The sequence below is a fragment of the Papaver somniferum genome, chromosome 10 (genome assembly GCF_003573695.1).
Source record: "Papaver somniferum cultivar HN1 chromosome 10, ASM357369v1, whole genome shotgun sequence".
NCBI classification, from domain to species: Eukaryota; Viridiplantae; Streptophyta; class Magnoliopsida; order Ranunculales; family Papaveraceae; genus Papaver; species Papaver somniferum.
Genome location: NC_039367.1, coordinates 144,058,928 through 144,081,965, shown reverse-complemented (window position 1 = coordinate 144,081,965; position 23,038 = coordinate 144,058,928). Strand labels below are relative to the sequence as shown.

The 23,038-nt window shown below is 34.9% G+C and overlaps 1 protein-coding gene across 1 annotated transcript; it reads right to left on the bottom strand.

Moving 5' to 3' along the window:
• Positions 1–2,491: 2,491 nt before the first annotated feature.
• LOC113319112 (endoglucanase 13-like) lies at positions 2,492–4,577 on the bottom strand. The gene is made up of 6 exons (XM_026567392.1): positions 4,314–4,577; positions 3,774–4,202; positions 3,600–3,686; positions 3,354–3,503; positions 2,985–3,266; positions 2,492–2,879 (listed from the first exon to the last, which is right to left on the bottom strand). The coding sequence occupies exons 1-6, from the start codon at positions 4,521–4,523 to the stop codon at positions 2,565–2,567; spliced, it is 1,473 nt and encodes a 490-aa protein (XP_026423177.1). The 5' UTR covers positions 4,524–4,577; the 3' UTR covers positions 2,492–2,564.
• Positions 4,578–23,038: the final 18,461 nt, after the last annotated feature.

The following is a 23,038-nucleotide window of genomic DNA, read 5'->3' as shown; positions in this document are numbered from 1 at the left end:
AAATATGACTGCATAATGCATTATGCATCGAGAACAAAGATGCATAACCTGTTATGCATCCGAAAATATGACTGCATAATGCATTATGCATCGAGAAAATAGATGCATAACCTGTTATGCATCCGAAAATATGACTGCATAATGCACTATGCATCGAGAAAATTGTTGCACAATCTTTTATGCATCGAGAAAATAGATGCATAACTGATATGCATTCGTAAATATGGATGCATATTGTATTATGCATCAATTTTTTTATGTACGCACTAAAATCAACCATAACAACGGTTACATAACTTGGTATAGATGTATAACTTTGTTATCCAAATGCATAATTTGTTATGCAGTCGAGAAAATGGTTGCAAAATTCGTTATGCATCTGCAGAATGTATTATGCATCTTTTTTGGTGGCTGCATAATGGTTATGTATCAAGTTTTTGAAAATTTTGCCTAAAATGATGATCACCTCCGATTTTTTCGTGAAAAACAAAAATTTGATATTCTTGTTTGTACTCGTTGCGCAGCTCTCTTAAAAAGATTTCCAACGATATAAAATTTGTAACATTCCAAGGCGCGGATTTTTAGATATGTTATATCCAAGTTGCGTTGCCAATTATACCCCTGATGCATAACCTGTCATGCGGATGCATAATCCGTCATGCATACAATTTTAAGAATTTCATATAATTATGGGTGTCACGGAAATAATTATGGGTGTCACAGTACCTAAAATTAATTGTGGGCTTGACAATGAGAATATTATTTTTTTGGGTCTCCCCCTAATTTCCCCTTTCCAATTAGAGGTGTAAATTGGGTTGTGTCAGCATGAGCACAACCCAGCCCAACACGCTAAAATTTGGGCCCAGCCCAGCACGGCCCAGCATGTTAGTTTCATGGGTTGTGCTGGGTTAGCCTAATCGACACAATAGCACAGCACAACTCGTGGCACGGATAAGCACGTGGCCCAGTTCAGCACAGCACGTTAACAAAGCACGTTATAGCATGCACAAGTACACAATATAACAAGACATAATACATCACATTTTGTATATATTTCATAAAAGAGTCACTATTCTAGCTAGTTTATGATATTTTATGTTGTCTTATTCTTATAACAACACATATAATACTTAATTATTTGGAAAATATATTTCAATATCGTTGTTATAATGTCGTTACCTATATTTGACTAGAACATTAGTTTACATGACAATGACCCAATTTTATATTTGATGGGCTATTTCTTTTTATTGAATAGACTTGTTAATTTTACTTGAAATAATTTTAAATGATATGTTGTTTATTTTGATTCTCGTGATAATGTCCGACTTAATATATACCACTAAGTGACTTCAAATTGTTTATAACACGTGTGCTAGCACGGCACAGCATGTTTATTTGTGTGTTGTGCCTAACTTTTGACTAGTAAAGCACAGCACGTCACAACATGTTTAAATCGTTGGCACAGCACGATACATGGCAGGTGAAGCACGCGATTTCGTGTGCCGGATTGTGCCGGGCCGCCACGTTTTACACCTCTACACCCAATGTAGTGCTCCATTTGCAAAGACACCATTCATATTGATATATTCACTGCCAAACCTCCCAACATTTCTCCACCCTTCCCCACTGCCAAAGAGTGTATACGGCAACCTCCATAAAATTAAGATCTCCCCTTAACATATATAATTCAACAATTTTATACTCATTAGTTAGCGGATGGTAACCAAATCCGCTCGAAGAATAAATATGATGATTAAAATCTCTCTTAATATTAATATTTGGATCCATAACTTCTTCTATGGTCACTGGGTTACAAATACAATAATAAGCAACATCTAGTTGTAAATCAAGACAGACTAAACCATTCATCGAACCAAGAACCTTATATGTATAAAAAAAATTGAAGGGAGGGGCTAAATTGAACCTTCTAATACTATGGATAGGCGTTTCATCGTGACTCTCATTATATTCAAAATCGCAAAGATGTCCATTCTCACTCGAAACAAGAAAACTTAAGTTACCAGAATCAGCAGAGTTATTGAGATGAGTTAGATGCAATTGAGAGAACGATGGATGATGAGAAACAAGATTTCTCCATGGTTTACAAACTGATTTGCAGTCAAGAATTGATTCAATCGTTAAGCGAGCAATTATGTCGAGTAAAATATATGTCGGGAGATGATTGAGATTCCCCATTAACGAAAAAGGGATTAATGAAGAAATATACTTAAATCTAGGTTTTGAAGTTTGGGGATTTTGGCTGTAAAGAGACTCGAGAATAAGGTTACGTGGGTTTAGGGTTAATAATACAGAATTCTGTATATATATAGGGTCCAAAATGGGAGCTAGGCAGCTAGCGGGATATACATATGATCAAAACAGGTTGGGTCTGGCTGGACCTGTTCAGGGGCAGATCCGGAGGAGTTGAAATGTAGATACGTAACACATTCGAAAGCAGACCATGTGGATAAATTTCAGAATTCGACTAATATCATTCAATTTATTCCACTCAATGATTTTACAAAAATATATGAAAGAAGTTAAAATACATCAACAACCAACTAGGCCAGTCTTGCTAAAACACCAACTAATGGAGCTGTGTTGGCGGTTGCGGGTTCGGCTTGTTGGAAGTTACTTCTTGAGTCCTCATATGTATCTTCTAGATTACTCGAAACCAGTGCACCTTCCAAAACATTTGGATTTGGTGCATCTTTGTTAAACCAGATGTCATAACCTCCTTTACAAGTCACTGGTGTTGAATCTGTCTTGGTCGAAACAATTGAAGCCCCTCTGTGATGAACTTTTTGTGGATAACTTGATCCCATGCCCACCATGTAACTCATATTTTTCGGGTTTGAACCTAAAATGTAGTCCACCTTCAAACACCACGCAGTTAAGTAATTGTCCTTAGATACTTATATTCACTAAGTAGATTAAATAAGTTTTGTGTAATAGTGAAACTAAGATTTAATCATTAATACCTGTGATTTGACAAATTGGATAATTTGATCAGGAGTAGCTTCATCGTTTGGGCAGTCGAGATTAGACTTAGCGGACCTTAGGTAGTCAGAATAAACAGTGGTGATAAAAAGGCCAGCAGTAATGTACTGAACGTTATTCCAAGGTTGCCAATAGAGTGATCCTCCTCCAGACATTTGAATATTGTTGTTACCCATCTGAATGACTGCACATACAAAGTCTTCGGCATTTTCTTTATATACTGCAGCTGTATCAGAATCTTCTACTTTTCCCTCCAACACAAGCTGAAATCATAGGAATAAATTTTTTGAGAATTTTCGATTGCAATAGCTTTAACAAGTAGGATTAACAATCGATCGAGTTATTAATACCTTGGCCATTAGGACTTGCACGCCGGTGAACTTATCATCCCAACAAAATGTGTGATGAATCCAACCAGTTTCTACTGACAGGAGGAAATCTAAGTAGGATTGTTCCTCTGTGGCACGGTAAAGCCAACTGGCCGCCCATGATAATTCATCCTGATAAATGAAACAAAAAAAATAATTTAGAAAACGTGTTGTCAAACCACAATAAGAATTTGGATAAATAATCGGTTTACTTTTTAATTTTTTTACCTCAAATCCACTACTTGGGTAAAAATTTTCTGCTGATTTGATGGTGTAGTGGTATATTCCATGGTGAGCCTGAGAGAAATTGTAGAGCTGCAATAAAGTAATTAAATGTTATATATGTATGATTGTACAATATTAGGAATATGGTATTACTTTTATTAGTTTAGCGTTACAAACCTGTTGAGCACGCGTTAGAAGTTCAGAAGAATAACTAGGATCAGATGTCTTAAAAACGATGGATGCAGCAGCGAAGGCAGCCGAGGTTTCACCAGCTAAGTCAGCTCCAGGATTCTTAGCATCAATTTTATAAGCAGTCCTTGGTGTAGTCATGTCTTCTGGCCTCTCCCAGCAATCGTGGTCAGGTTGAGCTTCTCCAACTTGGCCGAAAAGAGTATCTGATCCGTCTGCCTCGTTATGAATATGAGCTTTCATCAAGTAATCAGTCCCCCATTTTATTGCATCTAAGGCATTCGAAAGTTCTGCCTTCGCTGATAATTGGCTTTCATATTCAATAACACTCCACGAGAGCATTGTAATTGTGAATGCCATTGGAAACCCAAATTTCACATTGTCACCAGCGTCATAGTATCCTCCTGTAAGATCAACCTGTTAGCCAAACAACATAATCGTTAGCCGCCTCTTCGATCTGACAATATTATCTACAGTTCTCTATAAGAGTTCAGTACGTAAATAAAAGAATGGAAAGGATGAACTTACATGCGCGTCGCTACCATCAATTACACCAGAATCATTTAGACCGGAATCGCCTCTCCATGTGACTCTCTGGGTAGTAGGTAACTTTCCAGACCTTTGAGCCTCATAATACAATATAGATTTTGTAAGTGCTGTGCCGTAATCAGCTTGACCAGCAACTATTTGAAGCAACAATAAAACAGAAAAGCAAAATCCTAAAGTATGTTGATGCATAGTGTCAAGAAGTGAACAAGACAAGATTCAAACTAAAGACTGAAAACAAAACAAAACAAAAAAACTTGATGAGATGATGTAAAACCAACCCCAAGGATTAGCAAATTTATAGAGAATCCTGTGTACTAATTAGGCATTGTATGATAATTACAGAGAGGAAGAATCTCACAACTTAATGCAGTATAGATTATCCCCGAAAGGTGGGTTCTAAATTATGGTGATCTAGCCTAATAATGCCTTTTACTTCTTTCTTTCTTTTTGAGCATTAAATTGGTTGCTATTGTTGTATGGAATTTGCTTAAAACACACACTCATACTTAATGTGATTAATGAATTATCTTAATTTGCATGATCATTCATACTATAAATGTGTCTTAATTAACATACATGAATTGTCCTACTCTTAATGACTGATTTTGTAATTAAAACCAAAAAACTGCCAATATAGATGTGTTGACTTTCTTCCAATTTGTATCTCCTTCCCTAAGACAATATCAAATTTGACAACAATTAATCCAAGTTGCCTAATCCATCTTATGCACCAAAAACTTACTATTCATCACCTAAGGTAATGACAACGGTTACTATCCTTGGCTGTTTTGGAAGGTCTAAAACTTGCCTTTAAATATCAGGTCCGCAACTACAGCCAGACTCGGGCGGGCTGGCTTAAGCCACCCCTAAACAACAAAAAAAAGGGAAAAATACGGTTAGTCCAAATGTCAGTCCAAAAGTACGGTTTAGTCCAGCCCGAGTCAACTAAGTATAAATTAGTCCAAAATATAGGAAAATACACTAATAACCCTTATCATTTACAATTAAGTCCAGATATTTGCAGTTTAGTCCACCGTGACTTATGATGATGTCAGCAATTTTAATTAACATAAAAATAATTAAAAAATAATTTATCTTTTAAACCGTTTGTCCGAAATTCGTAAACTTTATATATTCGGAAAGCTCTTTCCGAGAGTTACAAAAAAAGCACCCATATGATTATATAATTCTCATTTTTTAAAAATCTTAATTTACACTGTACGCGTTTACAAAAATCCAGAAAATTCAAATGCAAGATATGGTGCACCATTTTGTACACCACATACAAATAAATTATTCACGTAAGCACCAAAATCAGAAAATCCAGAAAATCGCCCATCTACAAAACTTGTGTATTGTTCTTCCACTTTCTTAAGCTCTCTCGAAAAGTACCTAAACACATAGCATGGATGCTATTAAAAAGCATCTCATGATATCAAAAAACAACAACTTACAGTTTCATCAAGAATTAGTTTTTTTTAAATAAATTTTTAAGAGAGCACAATTTTGTCCAATTATGTACACACCTAAAAAAATCCAACATCCATATCCACATAACAGACTATATATTACAGTGGTGTACAACTATGTACATATAAAAAATCCAACTAATCCGACATCCATGCACACAAAACGGGTCATATGTGTTATTGCGATTGTACAATGGTCTACAATGGTGTATACACCTACAAAAATATAGTGTGCATACCGAAAAACAAAAAACATAAAATCATGAGAGACCATAATGGTATGGTGTACAACCATGTAGACGCTTACAAAAATCTGTCTTCTGTATCCACAAAACATGCATATATTATTGAGTATGTACACACCTATAAAAAATCTAAAAATCCAACATCCATACACACAAAACAGATCATATATATTATTGAAATTGTACAGTAGTGTACACACCTGTCAATTCCAAGGCCATAAAATCATGAGAGAGCACAATGGTGAACATAGTTGAGATAACACAATGGTGTACAACTGTATGTACACAACTATAAAAAGTCCAACACCTGTACACGTTAGTGCTTTCCTTCGTTTTTGGTTTGTACACAACTTAAAAGTCCAACACCTGTACATAATTCACAAGATTATACCGGTCTTTAACCTTTCAAAAGAATATATTCACAAATTTCACAAGGAAAGGAATAATGGTTAAAGAGAGCGCAAATGAAGAATTTACCTTGTGAACTTTACTATACAGAGATGAAACTCATTTTCTTGTTGACGATGTCATTATCTACAGAAAGAAAATATAGGAAATGACGACAATCCAAGAGATGAGAGAAAATATAAGACAAATAAAATGGAAAAACAAGGCGGTAACTAGAAAATAGCAGTGATCATAAATATATCTTGCACATCGACCATTTAAAATAGCTTTTCTATTGGTTATGGACTTTTCAAAAAGATATCATGATCTATTGAAATTGTTGGTGACCCATGACATGTATTCAACCCAATAAAAAAAAGTCTAAGGATGCCAAAAATTCACCTAAAATAGGAATTCATGAAGAAAGTATTTGTTATAGATATGGAACAAAAGTTGAAAATGGAAGTGAGTCTAGTGTTAGATTAGCATGTGTACGACTAATTATGTACATATTAACAAATCAACAGGTGTATAATTTTGTACGTATTAACAAATAAACAGGTGTACAATTTTGTACACATTAAGAATCAACGCGTGTAGAACTATGTTCACATTAAGTACCACAAAATATGCATGTTTTCTAAGTCAGCGCGCTTCTAGAACTAATACATGTCACACTTAATTTATTCTACAGTCAACACATAATAAGAAATACCAACAATGCCTAACTTCTAGGAATTCATCCAAGAAGTATCAAAGATAACTCATATGAAAAAATTGAAATAGCAAACCATATAAGCTGGAAAAAGAAAGACTACGACGATGCAACCAATGATTACATAGGAAAAATTATGTGCACATAAACGATCTACAAGTGTAAAAATATGTATACATTAACGATCAATGGGTATATGATTATGTGCACAGCAAGATCAACAGGTGTATAATTATGTACACATTAAAGATCAACAGGTGTACCATCTATTACACCCCATTTTTAACAGCAAAACAAGTATGTGCACATAATTGTACAATTATGTACATATACTGATCAACATGTGTACCATCTGTATAATTGTAATGTGTACCCACTAAGTTGATATTTAATGTGTACCCATCAAGAATCATGTGTACATAATTGTACACATCAAGAATCATGTGTACAACTATGTACACATTAACAATTTAATATTAACACAATTCAGTAACCAAAAATTGAGACAACCAAGCACAAGATATTAAAATAGTTAAACATCAAAATGAAATTTCCTGAAACTCTACGAAGAAAGTGAAACATTGACCACATGAAACCTTAAATTTGATAGAGTTTTCTTTCTTACCTACCCATAGTACCAGAAAGTTACATGAGCACTAGCCATCCACTTCCATAACCAGTCCTTCTAGCAAAATCAAACTATCAATAATGTTAAATTGTTAATACCAAATGAAACCTAGGCACAAAAAAACTGAAAAAGGAAGTGCTACTGTAACTTAGCCGTCATAAGCTTACGCCCTCATTTGTATGCACACATAATCTTATCCCTTCATTTCTTTTGCTGGGTTCACCAATTTGTGCACTGTGCTTTCCACATGCCAGTGTTGCTCCTACATTAATACTCATTTGAGAAAAAAAAAAACATGTTTACCCAATTGATCTTATCTGCAAGATTAATTAGAAGACCAAATAAATAAACCCATATGTAGTTAAAAAGAAAGAATCAAAGAAACAAAGATCAGAAGATGCAACAGTATTAGCTTATGAGTAAAGAAAGAATATCTATATCAGAAGCATTTACAATAAACTATTTCATTTAAAATAAAATGAATACCAAAGATTAGTTGTTTGTAATAATACAGAGGAAAATGGAATAAAGGGCTTGAATCAGGTTGAGTCTTTTTACTAGAAGTCCTAGTTGCCCGCTATATCTTACAAATATTTTTTAGAAAAACACTCCTTAACTATTTTTTTCGGTCGTATTTCCTAGTGACTGTTCATGCTCAATAAAAATTTTAGGGAAGAAACGACACCAACAAAATCATAAGTTTATGTAAAATATCTTGAAGAACTTTGTAGTTCTGAATCACGTCATATTCATTTTTAGCATTAAAATTGACCTTATGCACAGGCACCGAGATGAACCTCATCTACTAATTGACATCAAATCGCTCCTGATGCAACTTGTGTCTGATTAAATTATACCAAAATTCATAATCTAGATCCAAATTATTGTTACAAATCAACAAAAATACATGTTCAACTTAGAAATTTTAAGATGAAGAGTGAAATTAAAATAAAATTGAGATGATTCAAACTTAGTTTTTCTTAAATCCGAGTTCTTTGTAAACAGATTGAACCAAAAAGTTTGAAGAAAAAGTAAAAAAGAAATCAATCAAATAAAAAAAAATGAAAAGATCGAAACTCTAACCTGTATTACGAATCTCCAGTGAAGAACAACAATACTAATTGTATTCTCCTTTGTGCTCCGTCTCTGTCTCTCCATCTCCAAAAAAAAAAAAAAAAAATATCTTAAATGTCGAAAAATGAATATCGGAACACATAAAGGTTAATGAGGGTAATAAGAAAAGAATCTATTTTCTGGATCGACAGAAATTTGGATTAACTCGTCCATATTTGGATTAAACTGTTGGACACGGGGATTTTTTGGACTACAAAGTACTAGGCTTCAGATGAGTAGACTAAAACGTCTTAAGCCCAATAACTTTGGGACTAAACGTCAATTTCTACAAAAAAAAAAAAAAAAAAAAAGTTAAAGTTGGTTTAATATTTGGCCCAATTTAGTTTAAGCCCAGTAAAAACTATGTTGAAGCCGGGGGAAGACTGTTCAAGTATGCTTAATTTTGTTTTGAAGTCCCCTTCTATATTCAATTCCTAGCTCTGCCCCTGCCTTTACTAGAACAACTTCTTTCGATTTAATACAATTATGTTTACTATTTACCCTAGAATATCTCATCTGAACCATCATGATTAGGCATACGAATTAATTGTTACAAACATTTTCCATTTGATTAATTTTTAGAGTTATTCTTGTTAGGCCAAGCACTTAGGTAGCCTCTTTTGCTTAGCTATAGCTTATATAAAGCGTACTGTGGGTATCTTTTGGCTTGAGTCTGTCAATTCCGCTTGGCTTAGCTAAAGGGTAGATAATATCTGATCCATCTTTAAGCTAAGCAGCCTCACGGAAACTTAATATCTGTTTGAAAATTTGTTTTATGGAAACCGAGTTTGCGTATCATTTTGGACAAAATTTAGTTTCAATATCTTTTTTTGGCACGCCTAAATTTTAGGGATTTTTCAGATTCCTTATATATCTGATTGGATTTAAAAAAAAAAAAACAATACACGACCGTATTTAAAATTTGGACTAAGCGATATCCATTTCACATGATAAGGTGTAATGTTTTTCATTTCGTTTCGCTGCAATTAAGTTATAACCAAAAGAAATGCCCAACTATAGTGTTTCGCGTTATAAACTAAATTTTCATATGTATATCATAATTAAAAAATTTCGAAACGTGAATGATAGGGTTTGAAATTTATTGACGTTGTTTTCTTCGACTAGTTTAATTTCAGGGAGATGGGAAAAAATGGAATAGCTCTATTGTTAGAGCAATGCTCGGTCAAACATCCAAGTTTTGTGATCTCAAGTTTTTAGTCAATGTAAAGTCAACGTTAAATATCAAATATCATCGAATACCCTCGACGATTGAATTAACCTTAAATTCAAAACCAGAAGAAAATTAAATCATACGAATTAGATTACGACAACAATATATATATATATATGGTTGAGGATTTTGCTTCTCATATTCCTAAAATAAAGGGTAATTTGGAGTTTATGATTGCGATACATGTCATCATGCATATGCATTGACCACGTAGGAAGCACAGATCAAACTCAATTGGAGATGTTTTAGAGTTTACATACACAACTATTTAACATATGTGTTTTTCACATTCTACGTATTATTTATAGTTATCACTGAATTTGCGTGTATCTAATAAAAAGAAATTAGATTGTTTTTGATTGTTTTTTTTTTTGTTATTATGCTTCCAATACATCGTTCTTTCAAAAGATGGGACACATTTTATCAATAAATTAATAATGATATAAAAAGTAAATACACTGAGATATTACAAATATACTATCAAATTTTATCATGATTACTTTTAAGAATAATTTTAATCTTAATACTTACATAAATACAAAATATCTACTGAATCGAAAGATCAAAATATTTCATTCTGATAATGCTGCTGAGTATCGTAAACTTACTCCACATCTTCAAAAACTTGGTATTTTTCATTGATTTTCATGCGCACATAAGTATGAACAAAATGGTTTAGTAGAACGTCGTCATCGTCATATTCGTGAAACTGGTCTTACGATTCTAAACATGGCTTCTGTACCGTCCTCATATTGGTATGATTCTTTTTACACTGCTTGTTATTTAATGAATCGTGTTCCTTCAACTTCCATTAATTCATCTCCATATGAAGCTCTTTTTGATCTTCCACCGAATTACACTTTGCTTCGTGTGTTTGGTTGTCTATGTTATCATCACCTACGTCCGTATAGGTCTCATAAAATGGATCATCTTTCTTCTCCTTGTGTTTTTATTGGATATAATCCATCTCACAAAGGTTACAAATGCCTTCACATCCCTACGGGTCGCATATATGTCAGTCGTCATGTTATTTTTGATGAGACCACTTTCCCCTTTGCGTCTGCATCATCACCTTTTCCGGCATCGACACCTTCGCAGGTACCTCTTTCTACCCCTCTGAGTTTGTCTTTACCACCGGTATTATCCACTCGATCTACTATCCACTTAGTGCAGACAGAATTCCCAGTTTCCGCTGCATCTTTTGACATTGATCAGTCCTCCCACGAACAGCTAGCATTGTCAGCTGATAGTACACATGTCATTTCGGAAATTCAATATGTACAGTCGATAACATTTGCTCCGTGTATAACCAACGACATCTACTCCCATGTACAACCGATAGCACCTGCTCCTGCCATCGATCAGTCCTCACATGTACAATCGACATCATCTAGTCAAACACCTAATGCAACACCAGTTCCTCTTTTGTCATCTGATGTCCTGCCAGCACCTGCTCCAGCTCCAAATATGCTCCTTCCAGCACCTGCTACAGCATTTGCTCCTGCTCCTGTTTCGTCAACTGAAATCTTGACAGCGCCTGCTCCTGTTTCAGCTGCAGCTCCTGCTCTTGGGACACATCCAATGCTGACTAGGGAAAATGATGGAATATTTAAACCTAATGTCTCCAAATATGCGCTGGTATGTGATTCGCTTCGTGAACCAACTTGTATTTCACAAGCTCATAAAGATCCAAAATGGCGTACATCATCAGATGACGAGATCAATGCATTGGTTTGGAATGGTACCTGGTCACTAGTATCATATGATCCTTCTATGAACGTTATTGGATGTAAGTGGGTATTTCGTATCAAACGAAAGGATGACGGTAGGATTGAACGTTTTAAAGCTCGCATGGTTGCTAAGGGCTACAATCAACAAGAGGGAATAGATTATTCCGAAACGTTTAGTCCAGTTGTTAAACCATGCACTATTCATATTATTCTTACATTAGCTTTGTCTTCCAATTGGCCTATTCATCAACTTTATGTGCATAATGCTTTTTTACATGGAGAACTTCAAGAAGAGGTGTACATGAAACAGCCTTCGGGTTATGTGGACTCTCGTTTTCCTACACATGTTTACAAATTATACCGTTCTCTCTACGGACTTAAGCAGGCTCCTCGTGCGTGTTACCACAGACTTAGTACTTTTTTGTTACAAATTGGGTTTATTACTTCAAAGTGTGACTGGTCTCTATTTATTCACAATGGTACTTCTGGTACTATTTATTTGTTGGTCTACGTGGATGATATTATAGTCACTGGCTCTAGTACCACAGGTATTACTTCTATTCTTACTTGTTTACAACAAGAATTTGCGATTAAAGATCTTGGTTACTTTTATTATTTTCTGGGCATTGAGGAGACTCGTATTTCTTCGGGTTTATTTCTCTCTCAACAACGTTATGCTCATGATCTTCTTATTCGAGAAAAAATGGATGGATTCAAACCAATTCACACTCCACTTAGTACTTCTGGTGATATTTCTTCTGATCGTAGCACTTTATTAACTGATGTTACTGAATACCGTAGTATTGTTGGAGCTTTGCAATATTTAATATTTATTCGTCCGGATCTTTCATATGCTGTCAATAAAGTTTGTCAGTTTATGCATGCTCCTACCGAGTTTTACTAGAGTTTAGTTAAGCGAATACTTCGTTATCTCAAGAATACTACTACCTTTAGTATACTTCTTCGGTCATCGCCTTCTATATAATTATCCTTCAGTGCATATATTGATTCTGATTGGGTTGGTTCTCTTGATGATCGTCGTTCCACTAGTGGGTATTTTGTTTATTTGGGTGGAAATATTATCTCATGGAGTGCTCGTAAACAGAAAACAGTATCTCGTTCGAGTACTGAAGCGGAGTATAGGGTACTTGCAATTGCCACTGCTGAAATTATGTGGATTCGATCAATTCTTTCGGAACATCGTGTATCTACTCATTCTCCTCCTATTATATGGTGTGACAATCTTGGTAAAACTTATCTCACTATCAACCCTATATTCCATGCAAGAACAAAGCATATTGAAATTGACTATCATTTTGTTCGTGATCAGGTTTATTCTAAACTTCTCGATGTCAGGTTTATATCATCTAAAGATCAAATTACGGATATATTCACAAAACCACTATCCGGGGATCGTTTTTCTCTTCTACGGTTCAAGCTAACGGTCCAGGATAACCCGTTACGCTTGCGGGAGGGTGTTAACACAACATTCAGGACATCTCCAACGTGACCCAAAGTTGTACACAATAGTTTCTATATTATGGGTTTTCTATCTTTGGTATTACTTATGTATTACAAAGCTGTAATCAGTTAGGAAACACATTGCCTAGAAGTTCAAGGAACTAGTGTATATTATGATGAGTCTCTTTATAAGTCGATTGTACAATCATTATCAATAATAAAAGTTCTGTTCAAAGTTTGTACTTCTCTTTCTCTAAGTTAACCTAAACCTAAGTAGTTCTAGCTAAGATCTATATTGGTTAGAATTGGAAGTGACTGGCCGTTAAGATATTTCCATACCCAGCTATTTCTTTATAAAGTTCAAAATTTATTTATGCATGTGTTTGTATTTTAATTAATAATATGATTTCAGGTGAATTTCTTCTGTTGTGGTTAAAAGCTGAACAAAGCTCTCTTCTTAGAGCTTCTGGCCCCACCGGAGTATATTTAAGCCAATAGGAACCTCCTGATTTTTCACACCACTAATAATTCGTCTGGGAACACCGTCATCTATTTACGATATTTAGTTCCACCCGATATCGGACCTAAAAAAAAAGGTTACGTCTCCTTCATCATCAGGAGGCTTACGTCTCTGCAACTAAACCCTATTCAACCGAAACGTTCGTAGTGCGAGTGTAAATCCAACGCCAACTATATCGACATATCAAGCACGTTACAATCTATACTTACGTATAAACATAAGGGGAAAAAAACACCAGATAAGCAACAGATTATGACTACGTACTAAACATGGTAATGTTGGGGTTATCTTTTGTAGTATAGCATAATTTGATTGATGTATTACTATGCGTGATATATAGCTGATTGAACTGTATCTGTTTAATAATATGGATGTGATATTCATGTGATAGTACATGGATGTGACAATATTCTAGAGAATCAAAGACACAATACAATAATTTCAAGATCAACGTAGACATATCATGGTTTTTTTTGTCCTTCTCATGTTATGTGTGTATTGATTTTGTTGATTTTCGATTTTTACAGGTGAGGGTTTGTATGTGTTCTGTTTTGGATTGTTATTATTCTTCCAGATTAGGTGTTCTGATTTACAGGCAGAGGCTTTTAAGCCAAATAATTCAGTTTGACATGGTCGTTTTTGAATTGCATCAAGCACACCCGCAGTTATAAGACCTAAATATTGCTTCCCTTACTTTCTTCAGTTCGGGGAAAACTACACAGGAACGGAATATAACCCCAAGGTCTATATCCATTATTCTTTCGTTTGTTATCATGTCATCTAGCTAATCTTACTTGCAAGAACTTATAAACGTTGTATGATTATGAAGTTCTTGATATATATTTAATATGATCAATGTTATGCAAATTCAAGGAAATTATTAAGTCAATTAGTTTTACTTTTCATCACATGGTCAATGCAATTAACCTGCTCTGTTTTGTTTGTGAATGAACAGTCTCACTGGCTCGAATCTATTGCTTTGATTTCAATGATTCCATCTTAAATGGTTCCTGCTACAGGATTTACTCTCTCTCACACTAAAATATAATTGTGATTATGCTTCACTAACTGATCCCTACTTTGTATGTTTTGTGTTAATGTATCTATTTTAGTACTTGGGTAAGTTTCAATCGATTTAAGTGCTGGCAGACAAAGAACCACTCTTAGCAGTCTCCAGCGTTGCGATTATTGAAACTTGCAAGAATTAAGATGGTCAGAGTAAGTTTGGAAACAATGGTTCGTCCAATTTGTTTCTCTGCCAGAATGTAGACGACTTTCAAGGTCCTCTCAGGTAATTAGGAGTCGTTCTTACAAAATTGTTCCAGTAAACATCATTGTCCGCTAATATACTGTGTGGTGTGAGCTTTTAAAAGATCTAAAATGAAAACCTGTGGCACCATTAATATATTGTTATATGTATAATTTCGAGTTATGGGCATACTGCCTCCGATCACCGACTATAAATGACAGGATTTGCTAAGGTTTCCATGAAACAAGACAGCTGCTCTCATGGTGGATGGATCACAATATCAGGTGTTCAAAAGAGATAACTAACAAGGCTAGATTTACTATGATTTCAGAAAGTTAAACAGGTTACTAATCAAGTTTATTTTGCGTTTTAGTACATGTTAGGGAATATAAGTGACAGAAGTAGTGTAATGTAATAAAGTAGTTTCATTAAACGTGAATTGAAGTACAAGGAGAGTTGATGATCATATAGGAACAATAGCAGTAAATAAAGCAAACCCTAAAGCAGTTAAAGAAAAACAGTGAAAGTAAAAACATAAAGATAACTAGGAGTTTAACATGACACTCCAGATACACTTAATGAAAAGGACTTGAAAGTCGGCTATTCTTCTAACACTCCCCCTCAATCTGATGGAGGGTGAGAACAATGCATCAGTTGACAAGCAAGATTGAAAAGGTAGCAGAACTTTCTTGACAAGAAGCGTATGTGTAGACGTAGGAGCATGCATAAACTGGGAGATGTAATTAACTGCAAATGTGATGTCAGGCTGAGTGAGTGTAAGGTACTTAAGTCCACCAACTATGCTTCTAAACTCCAAAGCATCAAGAAATGGTTCACCATCATAAATAGAGGCTCGCTTCTTAGTTGAAACTGGTGTAGATTATGGCTTGCAATCTGTCATTTTTGCCTTGAGAAGAAGATCATAATGTATTTTTGCTGAGTGAGAGTCAGTGTATCTCTAGAAGAGGAGAACATAGCTTCAATATCCAAGAAGTAATATAGATCACCTAGATCTTTTATTGCAAACTGAGTACTCATCTGACTTATAAGAGAAGTATGAAAATATTCTGAGCTGCCAGTAAGTATTATGTCATCCACATAAAGAAGAAGAATAGCAGTATCATCTCCACATAGATAAATGAACATAGAAGGATCTGAAGTGGACATAACAAAGCCAGTATCAAGCAGAAATCCACTGAACTTCTCAAACCAAGCCCTTGGAGCTTGTTTGAGACCATAAATGGATTTGTGAATAAGACAAAATGATCAGGATTTGATGCATCTTTAAAACCTCTAGGTTGTTTCATGTACACTTTCTCAACTAAGTCTCCATGCAGAAAAGTATTAGAGACATCAAGTTGCTTAATGGACCATTTGTTTGTTAAATCCATTGTGAGCACAACTCTAATTGTAGTAGTCTTTACAACTGGACTGAAGGTGGCATTATAATACACACCATCTTGCTGGCTAAAACCTTGTGCTACTAATCTTGATTTACATCTGTCAACATTGCCATCTGGCTTGAGCTTTCATTTATAAATCCATTTGCTGCCCAGAATGTTCATATCAGAAGTAGGTGGTACCAATGACCAGGTTTTGTTTAACATCAAAGAATCATACTCTGACTGCACAGAGTCAATCCACTCCTGGTGCTTGCTGGCTGACTTGTATGTCTTAGGATCTTTGGGAATAAAGACAATTGAAACAAAGGCAGAGTAAAGAGGACAGTGTAATGAGTAACAAAATCTGGTAAATACTTAGGCTTGACTATGCCATCTTTTGATCTGGTAACCATTGTATGAACAGGAGGAGCAACAACAGATGAATCCACTAATGGAATAGCAGCACCAATAGGTGAATCCACTAGTGCTTCAGTTTCAGAATATGAATTCATCACTGGAGTAGTGTCTGCAGCAGCTTCAACTTCAAGAGTCTCTGGTGTGGATTCAATGAAAACAGCAGGAGAGCTTGATGCAGATCCAGATGTAGAAGAAGATGAGCATGTGCAGAAGGGAAATGTTGTCTCATCAAATACTACATGTCTGGAGATATAAACCTTGTGGGTTGAGTTGTCATAACACATGTAACCCTTGTGAAGAGTGTTATAACCAAGAAAGGTGCCCTTTGTGTACTTAGGACTCATCTTATCCTTCTTGTAAGGACCTAAATGAGGATAACAGGTACATCCAAACACCTTAAGAAATGAATAATCAGGTGATTTGTTGAAAAGCAACTCAAAGGGAGAAATATAATCAAGAACCTTTGAAGGTATTCTATTGATGAGGTAAGTGGCTGTAAGAAATGAGTCAAGCCAAAAGGATTTGGGAAGACATGCTTGAAATAACAGAGTATTGACAACTGAGGTAATGTGTTGATGCTTTCTTTCAGCTAAGCCATTTTGCTGAGAAGTATGTGGACATGAGCAATAAATGTTGATACCCTCTTTGTCGGGATATTCCCTAAATACACCCTTCATAAGTTCAAAGGCTCCATCACACTAAAACCACTTGATTGTAGTAGAAAACAGATTCTCGTTCATAGTTTTGAACTGTTGGAAGCAAGTCAAGCTTTCTGTCCTGTCTTTCATGGGAAAAATCCAATGAAATCTGCTGTAATCATCCACAAACAAAATATAATATATGTAGCCCAATGTAGAAACTTGAGGAGCAGGACCCCAAATGTCATAGTGAATTAATTCTAAAGGTGCTGAGGCAGCTCTATCTGAAGCAAAGAAAGGCAATTTCTTGCTCTTACCAAGATGACAGGAGTGACACAATGAGTCAAATTCACATGAGGTAAATGAAATATGATTTGAGGCTTGTAGGGTGTTGATAATATTGGGAGCAGGATGTCCCAATCGCTTGTGCCATAGAGATGGTGAAGCAAGAATGGAACTGAAGGCTTTTTCTGATGGTTTTGAGTCTATTGGATAAAGATTCTGATTAATAACACCTTCAGATAAAACAAGCTGAGTGTCAAGATATGTGATCTCATAAGACTGGGTCTAACCATGTCCAAGATCCAAGATTATCTCCTGTACAAGTGTCGTTCTTTGTGCTACAGTTGCCTTGCTTCCCAGAGAGTACTCCGTGTGGCTTGGATCCAAGATGGAAGTAATCCTGTCACGCGGTTTGAAACCGCGTGTGAAAAAAGCATGAAACGCGGTTCCTAACAGCGTGTAACGGTGATTAAAACTGCGTATCTGTTCCTTTCTTTTCTTTCTTCTTCTTCATTGTTCTTCTTTGTTCTCTTTCTTCTTCCGTTTCTTCTTTTCTCTGTTCTTCTTCCTCTGCGACTGATTGAGATTCAATTTGAGAGAGATTAGAGAATTCTTTTTGAGAGAGAGAGATACACTTGTTGAGATAGAGTAGATGAAGTAGAAGATGTTACTGAAGAGATGGGAGTGGTGTTGAGATACACTGTGAAAATGACCAAACTACCCTCATCAGAAATAAGTAAAGTAAATATTACAAACTATGAAAATGACCATATTACCCTTAATGGAAATTAGTGTAATAAATATTATGGAGACTGTCAAAATGACCAGACTATCCTTATCGGAAATAAGTAAAGTGAACATTACAGACAGTGAAAATGACCATTTTACCCTTAGGGGAAATAAGTGCAATAAATATCATGGAGACTGTGAAAATGACCAAACTACCCTTATCAGAAATAAGTAAAGTAAATATTACATACTATGAAAAGGATTATTTTACCCTTACTGGAAATAAGTGTAATAAATATTCTGGAGACTATGAAAATGACCAGACTACCCTTATCAGAAACAAGTAAAGTAAATATTACAGACTGTGAAAATGACCATATTACCTTTATTGGAAATAAATGCAATAAATATCATGGAGACTATGAAAATGACCAAACTACCCTTATCAAAAATAAGTAAAGTAAATATTACAGACTGAAAATGACCATATTACTCTTACTGGAAATAAGTGCAATAAATACTATGAAAATGATCACTTTACCCTTATTGGAAACATATGCAATAAATATTATGGAGACCGTGAAAATGACCAGACTACCCTTATTGGAAATAAGTAAAGTAATCTGTAAAAATGACCATATTACTCTTACTGGAAATTAGTGCAAAAAATATTATTGAAAGCGTGAAAATGACCAGATTACCCTTATTAAAAATAAGTAAATTTAATATTTCAGACTGTGAAAATGACCATATTACCCTTACTAGAAATTAATGCAATAAACATCATGGAGACTATAAAATGACCAAACTACCCTTATAAAAAATAAGTCAAGTAAATATTATAGTCTGTGAAATGGTCATTTTCACAGTCTCCATAACATTTATTGCACTTATTTCCACTAAGGGTAAAATGGTCATTCTCACATACTATAATATTTACTTTACTCATATCCCGAAAGGGTGGTTGGTCATTTACACAGTCTCCATAATATTTATTACACTAATTTCCATTAAGGGTAATATGGTCATTTTCATAATTTGTAATATTTATTTTACTTATTTCCGATAAGGGTAGTTAGGTCATTTTCACAGTCTCTAGTATATTTATTAACCTTATTTCCAGTAAGGGTAAAATGATCATTTTCACAGACTATAATATTTACTGACTTATTTTTGATAAGGGCAGTTTGGTCATTTTATAGTCTCCATGATGTTTATTGCATTAATTTATAGTAAGGGTAATATGGTCATTTTCACAGTCTGAATATTAACTTTACTTATTTTTAGTAAGGGTAGTCTGGTCATTTTCACACTTTCAATAATATTTATTGCACTAATTTCCAGTAAGGGTATTATGGTCATTTTCACATCATAGTCTGTAATATTTACTTTACTTATTTTTGATAAGGGTAGTTTGGTAATTTTCATAGTCTCCATGATATTTATTGCATTTATTTCCGGTAAGGGTAATATGGTCATTTTCAGTCTGTAATATTTAATTTACCTATTTTTGAAAAGGGTAGTTTGGTCATTTTTATAGTCTCCATGGTATTTATTGCATTTATTTCCAGTAAGGGTGGGTAATATGGTCATTTTCACAGTCTGTAATATTTACTTTACTTATTTCTGATAAGGGTAGTCTGGTCATTTTCATAGTCTCCAGAATATTTATTACACTTATTTCCAGTAAGGGTAAAATAGTCATTTTCATAGTATATAATATTTACTTTACTTATTTCTGATAAGGGTAGTTTGGTCATTTTCATAGTCTCCATGATATTTATTGCACTTATTTCTTGTAAGGGTAATATAGTCATTTTTATAGTCTCCATGATATTTATTGCACTTATTTCTAGTAAGGGTAATATGGTCATTTCCACAGTAAGGGTAATATGGCCGTTTTCAAAATGTGTAATATTTTCTTTACTTATTTCTAGTAAGAGTAGTTTGGTCATTTTCACAGTCTCCACAATATTTATTGCACTTATTTCTAGTAAGGGTAAAATGGTTATTTTCACAGTCTGTAATATTTTCTTTACTTGTTTCTTATAAGGGTTGTATGGTTATTTTCACAGTCTGTAATATTTACTTTACTTATTTCCGATAAGGGTAGTCTGATCATTTTCACAGTTTCCATAATATTTATTGCACTAATTTTCATTAAGGGTAATATGGTCATTTTCACAATCTCTAATATTTACTTCACTTATTTCTGATAAGGGTAGTCTGGTCATTTTCATAGCCTGCATAATATTTTGTTGCGCTTTTTCCATTAAGGGTAATATGGTCATTTTAACAGTCTGTAATATTTACTTTACTTATTTCGGATAAGGGTAGTCTGGTCATATTCACAATCTTCGGAATTTTTATTGCACTTATTCCGATAAGGGTAGTTGATGTAGTTTTGTAGTGGTAAGTAAAGTGTTCGTTTCTCGGACTTGTTGAGATTCGATTTTAGACTTAATATAATATGTACAAGGAAAGCTGTCACAGTATCGAGAGGTACTGAGATTCAGGATTCCACCAAATTCCATTCATGTGACTCAATTAATAACTCCAATCAATTATAGCTCAAATATTAAAAATATGGACTCTTATTCTTTGCCAAAAATAGATTTTTAAAACTTTAGATGTAAATCACAAGCATGGTGTATCAAAAGCTCTTACGTGTAAGCATACACCATCAAACGAAATCACAACTAATTAGTGAAAATCATGAATCAATTAAAATAAGTGCAAAAAGTCATAAAGAATTATTAAAATTACCACATGCGTGAAATAGGGTTTCCTCCGTCATCCCAGTGTTGGGGTTTAGCTCATCATATTAATCATGATCTCAAAATACATGTATAAAGCTCAAAAGTTGATTAAAAGGAAGTAAAACAATTGAACAGAAAAATCGCAACAGAAATAACTGTTGCAAAGGCGTTGTTCACTGTTACAAGAAGAACGATATATATGAAGTGTTGTTGAGACTGCAGCTGCGAGCCCCACAACTTTGTCGTAAACACTGTTGAAGAACGACTGTCTTCAGACGTCTGTTCTTCGTGTTCTTCAGCAGCAGCAGCAGAAACAGAGTTTGATCAAACTCTGATTTCTTCTTCTCTGGCCCTCCTCCGGTTCCCAAACTCTCGACTCCCTTCTCTGACCTATCCCAACTCCTTATATACTCAACAGTTCCCCAAATCACTCGAGTTAATCTCCGTTTTCTTCACCCACAATCCACGGGATATTTTTCTTCTTTTCCACGGAAAATAACTCTTTGGGATAACTTCTTACCTTGTTGTCCGTCCGTCTGTTGTTGTAGATATCTCTCTCATTGATATAGTAAATCTGCAAAGAGATATTTTCCTTCATGTTGGTCAGGTATCTTCCATAATTAAGATAGAATATTTCCGAATATGTCTTTCCTGTTTTGATTAAAACTCTCTTAAGTAAATATAGGAGATGATCGTAGACGTCCATATGCTCTCTTAATAGTTCACGTATCTTCCCAAATTATCAGCAGACCCTAAAATGTTTCCACCTCCTCTGTTTTATCGAAAACCAATCAATACCCTTCCCTTTTCGATTCTGATGTATATACCCCTCCTGTTTTGTCGTAACAGGTTGTTACTACTCCAAATCAACGAAGAAACCCGACATAAACTTGCCTTAGTCTCGCCTGATATTCCCATGAAAGTCCATGGGCATGTTTTGCATCATCTCGATGATCCAGCCAATTCTGATCGATGAGAAGACATATATCATCCATGTTTAGCCCAAACAGGCCCGTTCAAAGTAATTCTGGTGATTGAATCTCCCTGGAACACGTTTAATAATCGAACCCTAATTATGTACGTGAAGAACAATTTTCCCGCCAAAAACCATAAAACTTGATTCATCTCTTGCCGATTATCCAGCCAATTCTGGGCGAAACTAAGACCATTACCAGCCTTGTTTAGTCTTTAAGAATAAACCCATTTGATTTCAGCCATTGAATCTCCCTAGAACAGCTTCAATTCTTCAACCCTAATTTGGTGCCTATTTTCCCTCCAAAATTCAAAATTCAAATGAAGAAGATGACCTCCCCCTATCCTGTGCTGGTCTCCCTTTCGCAGTTGCCTGGAAATGGATGCCCCTTAGTAATTAGTCACCCCTTATCCATTTGAGGTGTCCGAATAACAAGTGTCCTCCGGGGGTGCCCCACGCAACTTTTCGAGCCGATTTTTCCAAAAATGTTTATTGGCCAAAAATACCTACACACACATAAAACACCATAATAAGTACAAAAATGAGCACTATCAATATACAGAATCGAGACAAATTAGACACAAAAATGTGTCTATCAGTAGTCTGATAATTTTCACCGTCTTCGAAATAAGAAGATATGTCAAAGTCAAATTTTTATAAAGTCATGACTTGTTGACCTGGTCTTGATCCTGTTTTCCTATTTTAACGGATCATATTTTTGATCGGAGGTCCGTTAAAATTTGGTCGGAGGTCCGTTTTTATCGGAGGTGGATGGA

What these genes read in the sequence shown, in the direction of transcription:
- LOC113319112 (XM_026567392.1), bottom strand. Translation starts at nt 4,523, where the DNA reads ATGCATCAACATACTTTAGGATTTTGCTTTTCTGTTTTATTGTTGCTT. An exon ending in ACCCAAGTAGTGGATTTGAG is followed by an intron (nt 3,504 to 3,599) that starts GTAAAAAAATTA and finishes TTCATTTATCAG; the next exon opens with GATGAATTATCATGGGCGGC. An exon ending in TGCAAGTCCTAATGGCCAAG is followed by an intron (nt 3,267 to 3,353) that starts GTATTAATAACT and finishes CTATGATTTCAG; the next exon opens with CTTGTGTTGGAGGGAAAAGT.